The sequence below is a fragment of the Ornithodoros turicata genome, chromosome 2 (assembly GCF_037126465.1).
Source record: "Ornithodoros turicata isolate Travis chromosome 2, ASM3712646v1, whole genome shotgun sequence".
Taxonomy (NCBI): Eukaryota; Metazoa; Arthropoda; class Arachnida; order Ixodida; family Argasidae; genus Ornithodoros; species Ornithodoros turicata.
The window spans coordinates 146,468,933-146,488,484 of NC_088202.1; the positions used below are offsets into that span (position 1 = coordinate 146,468,933).

The 19,552-nt window shown below is 45.8% G+C and overlaps 1 protein-coding gene across 5 annotated transcripts in view; it reads right to left on the reverse strand.

Annotated features, from left to right (window-relative positions):
• The window catches only part of LOC135386331 (zinc finger protein 236-like), an 87,999-nt gene that overhangs the window by 7,895 nt on the left and 60,552 nt on the right, over positions 1-19,552 (reverse strand). For 3 of the 5 annotated variants that reach the window (XM_064616175.1, XM_064616176.1, XM_064616177.1), the window contains exons 2-5: positions 10,934-13,118; positions 8,271-8,736; positions 6,667-6,766; positions 5,862-6,010 (exon numbers count right to left, since the gene is read on the reverse strand). In XM_064616175.1, coding sequence (XP_064472245.1) covers positions 5,862-6,010; positions 6,667-6,766; positions 8,271-8,736; positions 10,934-12,685 — 2,467 coding nt within the window. In that variant the 5' untranslated portion in view covers positions 12,686-13,118. Of the gene's footprint in view, positions 1-1,191; positions 1,427-5,861; positions 6,011-6,666; positions 6,767-8,270; positions 8,737-10,933; positions 13,119-19,552 lie in introns of all 5 variants that reach the window. The other 2 variants (XR_010420665.1, XM_064616178.1) reach the window with 2 other exon arrangements.

Sequence of the window (19,552 nt, forward strand, 5' to 3'; positions counted from 1 at the left end):
GTGGCAGATCCGACGGCTTTGGGTGAGGTACGTGCACATTCCCCCCATAAGCCTCAAATTTTTTGTAAGTGAATATTTTCGTGCATCTTGTATAGTGTAATACTGTTGTTCATGTCTCAAGGCGCCTCGAAATACACCATGACCCTCCCTCAAATACAGGTCTTGGATGTGCCACTGGATGTCAGTGCAAACATACGGTGCAAAACATACACAGAAGTGCAAGGAGATGCAGTGTTGGTTTATTTGAAACGTGGTGAACAAACAGCAGAGAGACAAGGACGAACACGGACACTTGTCCAGGAGTAACCGGCTTGTTGGGGCAAACAGGAAGGACAGCGACCGAGATAGCGAGTCTCTCTAAAAATGTGACCTCTGCTGGGGAAAAAGTTCACTGGACTTTGACTCCCTTCACACCAGGGATTAGAACCGGAACTGAACCTGAACCGAAAACCAGAAGAAAAAAAAAACGTTATTTTCTGATGAACCCGAAAAATTTTTTTTTTTTGCTTGTCCTGAACAAAAAAAAAAACATTCATATGGTTACCGGTTCAGGAATCTGTTCAGAGGTGAAATAACTGTACTACTGATACTTTTTTTTTCTTGCTCACATGAAACGGTTATCTCACACCTTATCTTATATCTTATCTTATCTTACTATGTATATATACTATATATACTATGTCTTATATATCTTATTACGTTATCTTACAACCGTGTACGGTGGGCGTAAGCTCGCTTTCACGTAGCAAAATTACTGCCCCTGAACCGGTTAAACCGGGACCGAAAAAAGTACCGGTTCCAATCCCCGTAAATGTCCCGACCGCTGACAGATATTTTTTTGTCCGTGTGTGTGCAGGGGAGGCGTTCTTGAGCCGAACCCGAACCGGACAGAAAAAACATACCGGTTCCGATCCCTGCTTCACACCGCCGAGTCGCAACAATGCGAGTCAAAGGTCAGCTAACCGTTCCCCCAGCAGGGGGTCAGCTCTATATTTCAGGCTTGCTAGGTTAGTCGGGTCAGCTTTATATTTGAGGCTTGCCAGGTTAGTCGTCCCTTCCGCTTGTCCCGACAAGCCGACTACTCGCGGCACGCCCTTCTCTTTTTTGTGTCTGTTCATCACGTTTGAAAGCACACGCAATGTTATATAACAATGTGTTCCACAAAATAGAACAAACTTGCAAAATACTTACAGTTCACATCAACTTGAAGGGACTACTCCCTGTAGTGTGCATTAAAGAGAAGCATAAAAAATACATGTTGTATAGTGAGAGGGAGAGAGATAAAGGAAGTGGAGGAGAGAAGTGCCAAAGTGTGAGGTCGTTAAATTTGAACCCCGCCATAAAAAAAAAAGAGAGAAATATTCCCCTGCACGGCCCGGCTTGCTCAAATTCTTGCTCTACATCTTGGTCCCTTCGATATGTGCTTCTGCATTAAGAAAGATGAGAATTACTAGGAGCCATCTTTCTTAAGAGGGAGACCAGAGTTGTAGTATATAATACTTAGCCAAGAGCGACACTAGCGGAACGTCAAACTTAGTCACGAGTGCACCTGGCGTCGTACTACACTTCACTACGAGCAAGATTGCGGTGATATTACAATATGTTGTTTGGAAAACTGGCATTATATTTAGAGCCCCTGGCTCCCCGCAAATTTGCGATTCCGCCGAATTTCGCGTAGTTAAATTCTGTCACTTTTCGAGCTTCTTTTAAAAACAGGCGTCGAAGCAAAATTTTTAACCGTGGCTGCTCATGACGGTATTACAGATTCAAAGCACGCTCGACAAGTAAATGTGGCCGACATGAAACTAGAGCCATGAAATTCACTGGGAATAAGGGCTGTTCTTTGCAAATTGGGTGAAATCATCCTGGTGAAACACGTATCAGTCAATAGCTTATCAATTTTTTTTAGTTGACATTGCGGTTTTTTTTTTACAGCAGCTCTGCCATCAAGACTATGCGCAGTTTGTGCGAGAATGTTACTTTCATGTAACGCTATTACATGTTCCCGCGTGACAAGGGTATAAAAGTAGGCTGATACACGTCCTAAGGATAAACTACCAACTACTACTAACGTCCCTTAAGAGTAACACGTGTGGCATGCTTGCTTACTCCACTAAAATTAAGACTAGCAATATACTACGCATCGTTTAAAGTAAAGCTGGTGTAATATTAAATGTTGCTACAGCTAGCTAGCGCTGTACAGTCGAGCCCGTTTATAACGATATTTGACGGGAACGCAAGATCGGGATCGCATCAACGAAGCAGAACAGTACAAGTAGAATGCCACTGAAGAGGCATGTTTGTTGAGCTATGAGTTTGTTGATCTATGAGTTTGTTGTAGGCAAGGACTAGGCAGGAGACTGGTTCAAGCAGCTGCTTTACTGTTGTGACCAAGAACGCTATATGAAATGCACTTTTCGGTGGTGGCACGCAACTGTCTGCCAACTCACACTTTGGAAGGCACTGTACTTGATAATGAGGTTTTGCACCGGTACAAAACTTACTGGTACGAAACAAACCAGTACTTTACGTCTAGCACAATACCGGTACGTCTAGCACAATAAGCACACCACGTTTGCACTATAATTAGGGCCTGACTTTTTAGGGTTAAACCCGTATCCGCCCGATATTTACCCCCCGAACGAAATCTGTAAAATTCGGGTTTAACCCGAATCTACCCGAAAACATCCGGGTTGCGTGGCACACTCATAAGCGTGCATTAAAATAAAGTTTGATAACATTGCTAAACATTAGTTCCATGTTAAGACAAATTTTTATTAAACAAAAAAAATCATCCGAATACACCCGAATTCCTGACGACAGAATATGCCGTAACGGGATTTAACCCGAATACACCCGAATTTTCAAATGAAAAATATCACCCGATATTTACCCCCCGAATTTGGCCAAAAATAAAACCCGAAAAAGTCAGGCCCTAACTATAATGCTCAAGAAGGCTACGGCTCCTGAAAATGCCATCTTTATTTCTTTTCAATGAAAAAACGGAATCTTGCATGTCGATTTTCACACGTTTTTTTCGGTCGCCGGCAGAATTCTGATCGCTATACGCGAACAAATGCCTTCACGAGGATCATTTATCGAACGTGTTTGCAATTGAATCTTGTTTACATGTATTTCAATGGGTGAGCTGACAGGGGTCAGCAATTTGATCGTAATATCGGTGTTATCATTATATCGAAGATCGTAATGAACGGGCTCAACTATACTGCTTCAACACAAGATAATCTGTGCAGGCCAGCTCTGGTCACAAACTTTGCGGCGTCCATAATTGTGTACTGGTCGCACCTCCTAACAGCCACATCGTGCGATCATACTTTTTGCAGTATACTAACTAGACAGTGTTGCGGAACTCAACATTGACAGCCTAATCTAAAAATAACTCCAATCCAGAATGCGAGGAGTTTAGTGGGTCAGTACGAGTTGCCCAGATACGTTGTCCTCTCGCAAACACGTACGAGCAGTGCTCCCAGCGTTAACTGTCAAGTAGGCAAAATTGGCACTCTGGCACCACTCCTAATCACAACTATCTCGCAACGGTTAATGGGTTTTGTAGCAGTACAGTACAGTACGCAGATGGTAGCCAGCGTAACACAGAGACAGAAGCAGCAACTGCATGCACTGTATAGTATTAGGTGTGTATTGCATTAAAAATGTTACTAACATATCAGGTTTCTCTGGCAAAGTTACCGTTCAACGAATTTCTTGGCTAACAATGAAGGCTATCACAGGGATGCCCTACACCAGTCATTTTTGTAACCACCCTCAAGCCCAAGCAACACAACATCTTGGCCCAAACCTGGGCCAATATTGGCAATAGAGGCCCAATATTGGACCAATATTTGGCCAGTATTGCCACTAGTGGACCGACATTGGGCCAGTATTGCCACTAGTGGACCGATATTTGGCCAGTATTGCCACTAGTGGACCGATATTTGGCCAGTATTGCCACTAGTGGACCGACATTGGGCCAGTATTGCCACTAGTGGACCGATATTTGGCCAGTATTGCCACTAGTGGACCAATATTTGGCCAGTATTGCCACTAGTGGACCGACATTGGGCCAGTGTTGCCAATATTTGACCGATATTGGGCTAAAATGTTGCACTGCTTGGGAGCAGTCGCTCGTGGCAAAATCGCCATCCTGTACAGGTCACACGTCACAGGTCACATCATTTTGAGGCCATGTGGCTCTACATAAGTTCTCTTTGTTGCGCTTGCTGACGTTTTCTTGCCAGCTCAAAACAAGAGGGTGAGCGTGTTTCCCAGTGTCTTAAATCAGCTGGACTCTTCACCCTCTCACTACGTCAAAATTGCTCAGCCCAGTGCCAAATCCAGCTCGCCAATGCTCTGCCCTAAAAACATTCCTAAACTTTTTGTACACCGTAGGGCTTCGATCCTCACTGTGAGAAGACTCGTTCTTCCATTTCACGGTATTACCGTGAGCAATGAGGTAAGGTATCGCCCCTGGCGATGAAACTCCCCGATCCTCATCATTTAAATAAAGTCGTTTCTTTATGCTTCTTACATGCGCTAGTTTCATTACAGCACCAGTGAAAGGGGGCCAGCAATAACGAGGTCGGATTTTCGAATCTATTTGTTTTACTGCAAGAATATTGGATGAAACTTGGACCAGACATTAGACCATTTTGTTGGTCACGTGTGTGATAGTAGTTCCCAATGACGTGCGACCGTAATCTTGTCCAGAATGCTTTCTATTTCGTCTGGCGCACTCTCATTCACGTACTGATACACGGTAGGGTACCCTTGTGAATACTATGTCTCTCAGGGTGCCTTGCAAGCCGTAGCTTATTTTTGATGTCAGGAGGCAGCGCTGGGCACAGCACAGACCTGAACCTGACCCACAGGCCGTGTTGCGTTTAAGCAGACTTGCATGCAACATGTAACTTGTAGTAACTAATTGCATTGCTAGTAATCAATTACTTTTCTGAGTAATTAAATGTGTATACATCAAAATAAGCTCCTATCCTGTTTAAATGTGACAAACTCCAAACCTCCGAATGGGGGCCAAGGTATGTGTAATTTCACGAACTTTATTAGCCGTACGACATATTATCGTCGAAAAGTGTGATGGTCAAAGTAACATGTTACTTTTTTTAGCCATTACTTGATTACAAATTTAGCCAAGTAGTTTGTAAGGGTAAAAAATTACTTTTGCCACCGGAGTAATAGTAACGGTAAAAAATTACTTTTGCCACCGGAGTAATAGTAACTGTAAAAAAATACTTTTGCCACCAGAGTAATAGTAACAGTAAAAAGATTACTTTTGCCACCGGAGTAATAGTAACTGTAAAAAATTACTTTTGCCACCAGAGTAATAGTAATAGTAAACAAATTACTTTTGCCACCAGAGTAATAGTAACAGTAAACAAATTACTTTTGCCACTGGAGTAATAGTAACTGTCAAAAATTACTTTTGCCACCGGAGTAATAGTAACGGTAACCAATGACCTCTTTCGAGTAACGCGTACAAGTCTGTGAGGGCTGAACCCAGGCCTGTAGGCAGGACCAGGGCTGGGCCAGCCAGCTCTGGTGTCTCTCTCATATAGCTCTGACAATATACTCTAGTCTGTTGTCAAGCTGCACCCAGCAACTTCTTAACGTTGCAGATTGGAAACAAACTCAAAGCACGAACCAGCCGTTCGAACTAATACACCGATTCAAAGCTCAGAGAACTTGAGTCAAAAGACTTATACAGAATAAACGTGTTAGTGATCTGTCTGAAAGCACGAAAAAGAAGCAGGCGTAAGCATCATTTTTGCAAACACAGCAAAGCTTAGATGATCGAATGCATCCAGCAAGACAGCGGAGAGTGTACCCACCTTCATGAAAATCCATGTGTCGGTTGAGATCCGAGGTCGAGCAAAAGGTCTTGGTGCAATAGGAGCATGGATAAATAATTTTCCCGTCAGGCCCCACGTGAGGCTTACACGCCTCGTCCCTCGAAATAGGATTCTCCACAACTCCGAGCCTATCCGAAGAATAAGACGGGAACTATAAGTACCCATTCAACCGTATTTGTGGGAGCGCTCAAATTCCGTGCAGTATTTTGGGATAGCTCCAGAAATTGTTTTTTTTTTCGATGGTCTGCAGTTATGGTTACTGATGTCGAGGAGTTAGAGATAGTTTCATAAGTCTGACTGATTATAGCGTCATGCTGTGTCTGTAGCAGACAAATTTTCACTACGAAAGAGACCTCGTGGCTGCTTGCTATGCTGGTGCTATGTCATATTGGTCTGATCACATCACGCCCGAAGATTGTGCCGGGCATCCAATGTCACACCGCATCACTCGTGGCTTTTTTTGGGGGGGAGTTTTTGTAAATTAAATTGTGCATCGAAGAAACACCGTTCCATGAAAATATTTCGTACAGTGGCTCCTGACGGACTGATCGATAAATGAAGCAATGGCATCATTTCATTTCAGTCCTATAAGTGACAATATTACACGAATCCACAGCTCGTCAACGTAGCTAATTTCATGCTGCACATTGTTGCTATACAAGTGTACCAGGAGAAGCTTGTAGATATGTCAGCACAAGCCAAAATCGAGCTGTGTACCAATTCGTCATTTAAAAATCGTATCCCGTAAGTCCCAGAGGACATGGTGCACATGGACAACACTTACCTGGGGTTGTAGCTCGAGAAGAACGAACCGTGCCCTCTCGACTGAGCTTTCAGTATTGTCGTCCCGCAGGAATCACCGTTTTCACTGGTGCTGCCTGGAACTGGAGCGGAGAGAACAGGAACGAAATGAAACTTGAACCGTTCGAAACTTTCGTTTGACACGGAGGTCTTCGAGAGCTCTTAAACTGCGCACTATTCCACGTAAGCCTAACGTAATTATAATCGCGCTGGTACGTCTTCCTGAACGCTTCAAGACCCACGTTGAACATTTTTAATATCGCAAAAAAATGTCACACCGCTATACTGACTTTTGATTGGTCAGTCGGCAACACTGCATTGTGATGCTGTGTGTTGCACAAGGTTTTGAGCACTGTGGAGCAACTGCGGCTACAAGTGCACTCTTCAAGCAGAACTTCACCTCATGGCACGTAGCTAGCCAACCATCGTCCTGAATCAGGGTTGCGGAGTCGTCACTCTGGAGTTGGAATGATTCCGGAATGATTCCAGATTTATCACAGCCCGGAATGGAATTGGAATGGAATGGCGGAAACTGTCCTAGGAATGGAATGGGAATGGAATGGGAATGGAAGTAGGCAGTTTTTTGCAGGAATGGAATTGGAATGGAATGGAATAGAATGGAATGGAATGGAATAGAATGGAATGGAATGGAATGGAATGGAATGGAATGGAATGGGCGTGGGTGCCCCGGTGGCTGCTGGGCTAGCCAGTACGGTTACGGGTCCCTTTTCTTTCATTGATGGAATTAACGGAATGGAATGGGGTTGCAGAGCCCTTTCCAGGAGTGGGAATTGGCCATACCTTTTCATTCCGAGGAATTGAAAGGAATGGAATTGTCACAAATCTCCATTCCTCGGAATGGAATTGGAATGGAATTGGAATGGAATTATCACAAATCTCCATTCCTCAGAATGGAATTGGAATGGAATTGGAATGGAATTATCACAAATCTCCATTCCTCAGAATGGAATTGGAATGGAATTGGAATGGAATTGGTGGCCCCATTCCGCAACCCTGTCCTGAATGACACTGTTCTCTTAGAATGCTCTCAGACCACTCAGATAGACCACTCTCAGACCTGGATAAGGTGAAGGTCGCGTCATTTCTGCGCTCGAAAAGTGTGTAGTTCTTGTTTCGGCTCATTTGCGTAGCAAAGTTCAGCGATGAATATTTCAACACATGCGCAGGTCTGAGCATTTTTTAAACACGGAATGGCTTTATGAGGAATATCTGCCATTCTGTTATATCGCTTTTGCGCAAAATCCCCTAACTAAAGAGTTAATTAATGAATTTTAGGTAATTAATGACGTTACACACTTTCTTCGAGAGAATGTTCGCCTGGCCATATAGCTCAACTGCAAAAACGGCATCTATTTTGCTCTGTTAGTATATTTTATAAAAATTCTGTAACGAATAAAAAAAAACACCCTGTATATAATTGTATCCTATTTAATGTAGTATTTACTCAAAAATAAGCAGACCTGTAGTCACATAGTCTGGGTCCAGATTGATATCCAACTTCTGCTGCCACTACTCAAAACTAAAGCTTAGCAAACTATAATGAAATTTTTCTAAAAAACTGCATACCAAACTGTTTCCCAAGCTGAGCCCACGCTGCCATTTCTTCTTCCGAATATGGATTACCCCCATCGTCCGCACTCTCTGCTTCGGAACGTTCTTCCACTGCACTGTCGTCCCTCAGTTCCTCCGCTTTGATTCCGGACTGGTCCCCATCCATATCCAGATCACGGTTCGGCGATCCCAAGATGGCAGCGGCCACCGCACCGTACCGCACAGGTTTCCCTTTCTTCCGCTTGTTTGCAGTCGTCATCACCTTTTTTGTGTCGTCTGCAATGGTTGGTGGCCTGTCGTCTGTGGCAAATGGTGTCTTCGGCACTTCTTGTGGAGGTGGGACTGTGTCTGTAGATTCCAGAGGGTAGATAATGGTTCGGTTGTCTTCTTCTACATCATCCTCTACCACTTTTTCTTCAGTTTTCTGAACGTCTTTCTCTCGATGATGCTGGAGGCTGTTCTCCTCAAGTGGCTCTTGTTCCTGTGGACAAAGTACAAGGCAGTGAAACATATTTTTAATGCGAAGAAACACGCCGGGGGTACATGACTGCAGAACGCATAATATCATCGGTGCTGTAGGTGAGTACCAATCCCCAAGGTACACTGTGACAAGTGTACAGAACACCGTTGTGCAGGATACTGTATAAAAGGTACCAGTGTACACGGAACAAGGGTATTGCTACAGGGTACAGGTGTGCAAGACACCACTTGACAGGGGACAAATGTGCCTGTACAGGTTACAAATGCAAATCCACTACACTATGTTGGTCAGCCTGGACAGTTTTAGTACTCAACTGCCAGTAAGGAACTCACGACAGCCACAACAACGCAATTAATGCCATTAATATAAAACAGGTGAGGCAGTAAAAAAAAAAGCACCTGCCTGAATCCAAAATTAATTGAAATCGCTGATGCCGTGAGCATTAACAATCACAACCACCTGGATCTCCTGATAGGAAAGGAGCTCACTTGACTACTTCCATTGATAAGTTGTGCCACTACATGTTATGCCATATCATGCAGGAGTGAACAACACAATAACAGATAACATGGAGTTCATGCCCAGGCACTCAGAAAAACAAAAAAACAGTGGATAGACTTGAACCCACAGTGCTTGCATACAACCATTACACCATGCTGGCATAACTTATAAATCACTTGGCAAGACACCTCCTTTGGGGATAGAGGACACACACATGCACACAAAAAACTAATCATGAGGCCCCTAGTGACGACGCAGTTAATTAGTCAAGCGAGGCAGGAAAACAAGCAGACAAATACACCACAAAGCCTCCAACACCTACACATATTGAAAGATCATGAGGTTAGCATACTTGAGTGGCCATCAAGAGGTACGGGTTCCAGCTTGTCTGGATTTTCGACGAGTGCCTCATTTCAATCATATGTGCGTCTATCATTTCAAAACTATTACAGTCGAGCCCGTTTATAACGTTATTGGCGGGAACGCGAAATCCGATCGTTATATCAGAGTATCGTTAAAAACGAGTTTCGCGAAATGGCCGGTGCGTTTGTTGCGAGCCCAAAAGCGTTTTACCTAGCTCTAAATTGACACAGCCTTGTGTCGAAAGCTTTTCCAATGACAACATACCCGCCGATACCGCGTGAGGCTCCGCACCTTTTGAGATCGACGACTTCGTCCATTGCTTGTCATGCATCACCGTATCACTGCATCATCATGCAGTGCCGTAGTCACTATCGGAACTGCATTGTCCATCAGAACGCGCCTCGCCCACGGGTAATTCGGCGACGCGTGTTTTTGGTGGCGACACGCAACTGTCTGCCAACTCGCATTTTGGAAGGCACGGTATCTTGCAATAACGTTTTGCCCCAGTACAAATTGTCAATCGTAAGTTGATAATGTCAGCGTCATCTCGCTGGTGTCTGTCAACGTCAGGCCGACATTGCCAACTTCAAAGTGATGTCGGTCGCAAGTTGGCATTGTCGGCTACATGTCGCTTATTTCGGTCAACACTGTGCTGACGTTGCCAACTTCAGCTTGATATCAGTCGCACGTTGGCAGTGTCGGCTAGATGTTGATGTTTTTCCATCAATATCGAGCCGACATTGCCAACTTCTGTCATACATCGGTTGACAGTGTCGGCGATATGTTGGGCCGACATGCCCAACTTGCTGCCGATATCGGCCCAATGTCGTGTGCTGCCTGTGAAGTCCGTCGAGTCACGTGCCTTCCCTCGTCAAAAACGCGACCCGGAACCGCAGACACCATCGTAGCATGCAGCAAACATCTTGATGGCGAGAGAACGATGTGGAGAGGGAACTTTTCGCCGGCCTTTTCGAAGTCGCGTGCCTTGTATCGCGCGCATCTAATCCCCGGCAATCATGCGCTGATCTAAGGCTCTTGAAAAAGCTGCCGTAATTTATTTTCAATGAAAAGGTGGAATCTTGCTTTTCGATTTTGACCCGTTTTACAGGCCGCCGGAACAATTCTGATCGCTATACGCGAGCAAACGCTTTCGCGGCGATCGTTATATCGATGTCTGCTTAACGTGTACTCATTCAATGGGTCAGCTGACGGGAACCAGATCGTAATATGAGAGTTTTCGTTATTTCGAAGATCGTAATAAACGGGCTCGACTGTATTATTTGTTGCTTAACAAAAAGATTGTGAACAACCCCCTCCCTCTCACGAAACCTACCTTTAAAGGAAGATGATCAGAGTCCTTATCACTCCCATCATCGTGATCATCATCATCGACCATAGCGTCGTCATCGTCGTAGACCCCATCATCGTCTTCGCTGTCTTCTTTCGTTTGGTCCATGGAGTTGAGAATCCTCACCGCCGTCTTCTTGAGAAACGACACCAACTTGTGTGAACCACCCCCGCCGCCTGCCACTCCGCCGGGCGATCCAGCGTTTCCATTGCGGCTCCTTGCTGCTGCGGCCCTTCTCCTTCTACGCAGCTGATCCCTCTGACTGACGTCCGAGTGGAAACGAATGATGTGATGACGCAGGTTACGCCGCTCGCTGAACCCTCGTCCGCACGCCTTGCAGTAACACGGTTTCACTCCTGTGTGAATGCGTTCGTGCCGCTGCAGCGAGAAAATGCGGTCGAAAGACTTGCAGCAATAACTGCACTGAAACGGCAAACGCAGTGAAGTGGACGCATTCCCGCAGTCCTGAGGCGCGGACGAGCAGGCCGGCTTGCTGGCACCGCCATTGTTGCCGCGGCTCGCCGAGGTGGACAGCTCCATCAGTGACGTAGAAGGAGTAACGGATGTGCTGCCGGGTAGGCTTAGTGGAAGGCTCATCGCGGGCAGTCCGTGCTGCAGGAAACTCGGTAAGAGCTGCTGACCGGCCAGAGCGCCAAGCTGAAGAGCCTGGTCGAACGACACGCGAGGTTCACCGATCAGTGCCTCGGGAAGGGAACCGAGGACGTGCCCCAGTCCCTTGCCCTCCACCACCTGGTGGACCTGCTCGTGCACCATGAGCTGACTTCGCCACTTGAAGACCGCGCCGCACTTGTCGCAGTGGTGCTCCTTAATCGCGCGGGTGTGAGACTGCAAGTGGTCGCAGAGGGCGTTCACATTGGCGAATGCCTCGCTACAGATGCCGCACTTGTAAAAGGTGTACTGCTGCTCCGTCGGTGGATATATGGCTTCCACTTTGCTCACGAGCGGCACCTCAGACTGGATTTTCATGTTCCTCCAGACATCCGTGGCCGTGTTCAAGACTGAGCCCGGCGCAAAGACGGGAAGGTCCATCTTGGTTATGTTGCACGGCTGTCTTTCCTGGACATCCTGTCCACCGCCTTGCTGCCCGAAGGTAGGGGTATCCAAAGGCGCTTCTACGGGTTCCTTCTTCAGGGAGAGCATGCCCGTGAACACCGGTTCTTTCGCGGCAGGTTCTGCGACGCCGACGGGAGCTGAATCTCGCGGTTCTCGCGACTCTGGCTCTAGGGACTCCGCGTCGCGTCCGCGAGTGTCTTCTTCACGCGACTCAACGTCGGACATGGACTTCTCGTCGGGACTGGCGTTAGTGTTTCCGGAGGCGCCCATGCTCAAGTTCTGCGGCACCGAGGAACAATTGTCGCGTCTGAGGCGCGACAGTCGGGGCTCGGCCGCCGGGGCGGCGCTGTCGTGCGTTGTCTTCACGTGGAACCTTAAGGTATGCAGGTACTTGAAGCCACGTCCGCACTGGTCGCACGAGTACGGCTTCGCCGCCGGAGTCCGACGGCTGTAGGGCTTGCTCTGCTGGTGATGGCGAAGCATCTGGGCCGCGTACTGTGCCATCAGCTGTTCCGGGGACTGGACGACGGAGTTGGCCGGGTCCATGGCGGTGAATAAGGACGGGGGAATATTCATCGCTGAGAGGGTGGGATGGGACGATGACGAAGCAGGGGTGACATCGTGACCAGTTCGAGCACCGTTGAGTTCGCGAGGGAGTATCATTTCATTCGCAGTTCATCACATTCAACCTGTCTTCCTTATCTTTCTTGTCGTTATCCTTCAGCTTCGCTAGACCTTGGCTGGCCCACTTTCTTTGCTGAGCGTCGCTAAGTAGAAAATAGAAACGCGTGGACTTTTCTGCGGGTACGGGGTACCATGACCGACAGAGGTAGGCAGCACATATGTGGATACGGAGATTCTAACTTCGCTTTGACGTTTCTGTTTCTTGGGGTACTCGTAAAGCTGAGTGACAGGATGCTGTTTGCTGTCCTGGCATATATTGATGCATCACGTGGTGCAAAAACTCGCTATGCACTTCCAGTGATGTCGGGCTTTTTCTTGTCTTCTACCTTGCTCGTGCTGGGAGTTGTTCGGTGGTCAAGGAGTTTCAACTACACTTGGTGTAGCTTGTGGCCGCTGACTTCACAGTAATATCCTGTAAAACGTATAAAATTAAGTCTTATTAGAATGGTTGTGCAACTTTGATATTGACACCACAGAGAACATGGTTAATCCCACAGAATTTTTGGACAAAAATTCGAGAGTCTTTCAAGGCTTTAAAGGGACTGTCGCATTCGGAAATGTGTGTTAGAGACTGATACAGTAATGATCAGCATTGCTTCACAACCTACTTGGCCAAGTTTATCTTCCGCAAACAGCATACATATTAAATAAAAGTGTTTTAAAGATTCGCATTCCCTCTGCAGCGAAGAAAGCCCCAACGACAGTAACATCCTGATGACGTAAGCCAGGCACACGAATGGCAGCGCGGCGCACGCGATTGTCTCTGGTCTCTTCCGTTTCACGTTCTCACCGAAATATACTAACTGAGAAGTCCTTGGTAAATACAGCAAAAGTCGTCGATTTCGCATGGAACATATTTTTTTTTTTTTTAATTCGCGAAAAAACGCAAACTCCCGTTTCTCGGTGACTTCAGTGTATCTACTTCGCAGGTAGTTAAATTCGCGAATTTTTTGCGCCCGCGAAAAACGCGAAAATTCGTTCTGCGCGAAAAAAAAAGACACTTTCACAGTACGCCAACTTTTGCTTACCTGTGGGAGCTCTGACGCGACAGTGCCACGTGGAGCGAGGTGTTACGCTCCTGGCTTAATAATTAATTAATTAATTAATTAATAATAGGAGGTCCTGAAACTACTTTTTAACTATAGGACCTCCACCTGCATATTACATGTATGCATATTATTTGGTCAACAATAAACTCTATTTGATTTGATTTGGCTGCACGAACACGTACGACTCTCATCCAGAAATGACACATCCCACAACCAGTCACAGACAGTCGAAAGTCCGCGACCTTTAGACGCCGTCCCAACCACCCGCCAGTCGGTCGTTCGCCAAAGGCTCTCCCCGACCGCTCCTTGATTGGACTTCTCCGCGCCAAAGGGCGCTCCCTGATTGGCCTCGTCCGAGTGACGTTTTCTCCGATTTCCAGAGAGGGCCCATTCCGGAATACTCTCAATGTACATAGTCTGCTCTTGCCATACATTTCATCGAATTGTACGGAAACTATTCCACTAATTCGCGTCGGATTTTTGGCGCTATTATCGGTGATGAACGGGGAGTACAACGGCACTGTAGTTCCCGAATCGACCGTGTCAGATGCGATAGTTCCTTTAAGGCGCAGCCATGATTTTGATTGGGATGTAAATCACAGTCTATACTTCCATGGCTTCAATATTTCACAAAAATATTTATAAGCTACAGGTATCACACGAGAGAGGGACTGCACATCGTGGTCCATTCACAAATGTGACTGACGACTCCAGAATGTTGAAGAACAAATGAAAATGCAATGAAAATAAATGCAGAATATTAAAGGCACTAAACTGATGGTCGAACTTAGTCTAAAAAAACTACACAGAGTGAAAGAAGGGGTTTCTTCTCTACCTAAATATGAGGAAGACTTTGTGTAGCTCGAGCGCTTTAACTATTTAAAAAGCAAATCAAAGAGCGAAATCAGTGCAACTCTCCCCACTTCGGCTAATGCGTCAGCAAACGTCACTCAGCTACAATAAACGGGGCAGACTCATCCCCGAATGACGTTTTGCGTCGTCAACCAATCTTGGGACTCCCACTAGGTCAGCCGCGGGGGGAGATCCTGCCGAACTATGTTCGCTGTCGCATTGTTGCGGCTCCGTGGCTGCGGAGGGGTTTCACTTCAAAGAATAAGTGCGGCTTATAAAGAAATCTCTTATTTCTGCTAGTGAAGGCTGCCGGAACAGATGTACAAATAATACGTTGTGGAAGGACGCTCCTCGTGAACGTAGTGTAGTGGCTCTATAAAAAAAAACTTATTCAAAAATGCACGTCTCCAGCCTGCAGCAACCGCGCAGACCAACTAGGATGCAAACAGATAAAAAGCTTATCATTTCAAGAGCAAATAATGTCTATGGTACCAGGACTCTTCAGCATTTGGGAGTGCGCATTTGGAACCAGTTGCCGATAGAAGTAAGAAACACCCAGCTGTTCTCAAAATCATTACAGGACTTCATTCTGTCGGAGGATCGAGTACATATATGGTAAATCCGTAATATGCCGATTACGACCAATAGTCGCTGTATTTTACAGTGAATGTACTTTCTGGTTATATGCTGTACTTTGTGGTTATGTGCTGTACTTTACAGTGATTTTTCTAGACATTTCTTTTTTTCTTTTTCTTTTTTGCTGTCACTGTTGCCAATGTCATTGATGAACATCTTTAGTGGACCCATCACTAGCTTCTGCTAAGGGACCACTCAGTTGTTGTGACCTTTTAACTTGAAGAAATGACCCAATAAAATCAAAATCAAATCAAATCAAATCAAGTGGTGGCCCGCATGTGACGTCAAAATGACGTCGCTCCTATCGTTGCAAGAACTTGAAGAGCGGAGCAAGTTTCAAGAGATAGCGCGCGACGCGTTCTGTAATTACTGCGCTTATTATGTCGTCGTCGACCTTCATAATTTAAGAAAATAGGTTTCAGAGTTAAATGGACATATTCCTACTGGTACACCATTGCTCTTATATCGGTTTAGTACCCCCTTTAATAATTGAATAGGGCAAAGGAATCCCATAATGTAAAAGCCTGAGTCTTTGCGCACAGAGGGATGACACGAGTGACAGAGTGACACGCTGTTCGTGTCGTCCCTCTGTGTTCCCAGACTCAGGTTTTTACATTATGGAGTTCTTCCACCAGCTGGCCTGCATATGCGCCATCATGTCAGGACAAAGGAAAACTGATTAATGTAACGGAGGGCGCCGTTAATTTCTTGGCGCTGGTTCCTGTCGTTTCGAAACTAGTTATGTCTGCGAATAAGCGGAATGTGCACTAGCAGTTCTATGAGAACAAGAAAAATTATGCAAAATTCCAGGGTCTTCCAGACCTTGAAAATGGCATTTTCAAATTCCAGCGTATTCAAGGCTCCAGTGGGAACATGAGAGAAGTGAGGAAAAAGGATTGTTTCTCAATTTGTTTGTAATTGCTTAAAGAAACTTGTCACAGTTTGGCAAGACAGAAACCCTCGAACAAACTGACATAGCGGAAGAGCGAGCGCGTCGACCAATCCCACTGGTTCTCGAAAACACGTGACCTCGCCCGCGGCAGCATCACTGGCGGAGATGAGTTCTGATATTCGCGGTGCCCAAACGGGAAATGTATAGGGTCACATCGATACAAAAGGCAGAGTTTTGCGTTTATCCGGGACATCCCAGGGACGTCACTGCGTTTAACTCCTTAAGTAGCACGACTATTACACCTAATGTGAGCGCCCTGTACCAGAACCGTGGACTGTCCCAAGGAGAAGGATATGCGAGAATATTCTGACTAGCAATAAAATATCTTCGTGAACGTAACCGCCAACAACAATCAACGTCCACCGGACGTACAGAATAGATCCGAATGTCCGCATCCGGAAATGGATGTTCGTCGGACATTTCTTGGAGATTCGTCGATGGACGTCCGCGGCCGTATATCCCCAGGTGAAAAAAAATTTGGAACCCGAGACCACCACGTACCAGCTGGCCTGCACCCTTGCCCTTTTGTATATCCCCAGGATGGCCCGTCTCGGCTGCTTCAAGGAATGTCCGAATGAGGTCCCTGACCGGATGTTACATGGAGCATAGAGAGAGAAACGCGTGACCGCGTGTAGCACTGTCAAGTTTGACTTTCCAGGGATCTACCGAATGTCTCTAACCGAAAACAGCAAGAAACACGGACGTTATGTTGGTAATGAGTGAATGCTTCACCCAATTCCTTACCTACCTCAGTGTTGCTCGCTTGTGCGCGATATTTGTTTGTGTGCGTATTCGAATTAGACTTAGACATCTCACCCTTCATTTCACGGGCGAGCAGCTATAGGACTTCGAATTTGCGAAAGTTCGCAAGGCAAATAATATATAGTATCTGTTTCTCACTAGGAAGGAAATGCCACTGAAGTGCGTTTCGGCTTAATGGTCCCGGGTGGTTTTACGTTCTGTTCTATTTTTGAAAATGCCGCGCTCATGGTCTGTTATGGGAAATACGAGAATGAAACAAACAGAAAATAAGATGTGTGGTGGCTGAGGTAAAAAAGAATGGCGGAAAGCAAAATATTGATTTCTACTGGAAACGTGCGCTCACTTGCGAAACAACAAAAACTGAAAAATAAGAAGACAATATACATATTCATCATTCATATATGCATATATGTCCAAGGAAAGTTTTTTTTTTTCTTGAAATCCATGCCTCCTTCCTGTCTGAACCGCATTTTTATGACAAAGGAAAATAATTTGGACAACGAAATTGCTACTTTTTGGAATACAAAGCAGCTCCAAAAAGTTCAAAGCAAAACCGCGAAATGCCAATGAACGTCCCCATTACTGCCCGTATTACATCCTCCGTGGACATCCACTGGACTTACAATGGACCGGAATTTTTTGTCTCACTTCGCCCTTCTGGCGCGCATAAGACATAAAACGGATCTAAAAAGTATGTACATGGGACGTCCAAATGTCCGTTCTTAGATATTTCCCGGACATCCGGGGGACAACGATGTGTTGTTGGGGGAACCGAACTTCACCATGCTGAGGTTGGATGCTTCGTTCCCCTTATATACGTTTGTGTGCTAAAAGAAAAATAAAAATAAAAAAACAGAGAGGATGAGTGTGCGTTCGAGAGAGGCGCCGTGAAAAGTAGTCAGGAAGTCGTGCACGCGTGGTGTAACGGTTTACCCACACACACCCCTAATGCTCTCCTGCCAGAAAGACAAACAAAAAAAAACGCAAGAAAAATAGCAGATATGGACGTCACCCCTACGGGAACCTCCACCAACACCCCTTCTCAGATGAAACGCTAACTCAACGCTGCAACCCACACCGTCTTGTTCGCCTCCCCCAGGATGGCTAACCTTCCCTGCCCCTTAATCAATCAATCAATCAATCATGTGTCCGGCCACTGATCCAAAGGTTGCCGCTTCCAAACCGACCGAGGACTTCAGCAATTTGATGACAAACCGCCCTCCACGATGGTCACGGGATAGCCTCATGGGATAGCCTCATGGGATAGCCGCAGTTGAGCTAGATTAATCAATGGAAATAACCCCCGTCGCAACATCTCCGACAGCCAGGACCTGTGTGTCGGGAGGTTTTTGCTTTCAAAAAACAACTGTTCCCTATACTGTAACGTCGAGCGAGCGGAAATTCTATTTCAGACTGATATCGGTATTTATCGAAGTTATAGCTGCCGAATTCCGCGTCGATTCCAGGAAAATTGCGAACTCCACGCTTTGTTTACGTCGGACAGGAGCGCAAACAGTTATCCTGTCTGCGACACAAACAAAAAGAAAAGAAAAGAAAAAGAAAAATACACGTTCGCTCAGCAAATAGCAACCATATTATACGACTGAATCCCCAAACTTCTTATTGTACTTTTAATTGGAAGAGACACACAAATGGAAACCATGGGACATCTAGGGAAAAAAAAAAAAAACGTCGCGTCCAGCTAAAAGGTCGGCCCCGTGCGTCTGCAGGAAAACACACACTGCTGGAACCATCCAAAATAATCAATACCACCGTCGCTGCTTCTGGGAGCACGAAAAAAAAAAAAAAAAGTTCTGAAAACAAAACAAAAAAGGAGAAGCGTGTGGTGGGACAGATATTGAAGATAGGAAGCGAGCTCGAGCGAATGAGAGAGAGAGAAAAAAAAAAGAAAATAAAAGAAAGAGAAGAGAACAGGCCGACCTCGCCGCAGCGCACGTACATACGCTCTTTTCGACACGGCCAGCTAGCCAGAGCACGAGACGACGCGGCTGCTGTGCTGCTGCTGCTGGCCAAGCGACGCCAGAGAGAGAGAGAGAGAAAGAAAAAAAAAGAAATAAAACACCCTCGCGCAGAGCAAAAAAGAAAAATGGCGGAGTGGTGGCTCGTGGGATTCTTTTGGAAACCTGCACGCGATTGCTCCAAACGCGCGCGCGTCGGTTGCTACGGGATACCAGAAGAGAAACGCAGAAGACAGGAGAGAGAAAAAAGAAAAGAAAAGAAAGAACATCCTCTCTCTATATATATATATACGGCAGACCACCAGTGAAGGAAGGTCCAAATAATAAAAAAAAAAGAGAGAAAATTACTCTCTAAAACAAAGACCGGGAAGATAGAGAGAGAGAGAGAAAAAAAAAAGTGCGGATCAAAGTCGGAAACGCGAGGAGTGAGCAGAAGTGAAGAGAAGCGGAAAAGAAAGAAAAAAGTTTTTTGGAACGAGAGTTGGATCTCCATGGCAACGCTCGTGCAAGGCCCTGATCGATCCGGATTGGTGGATAAAAAAAAAAGAAAGAGTCAAATAGATGAGGCCCCCGAAAGAAAATGATGATCAGTAAGAAGAAGAAAAGGACGAGAGTG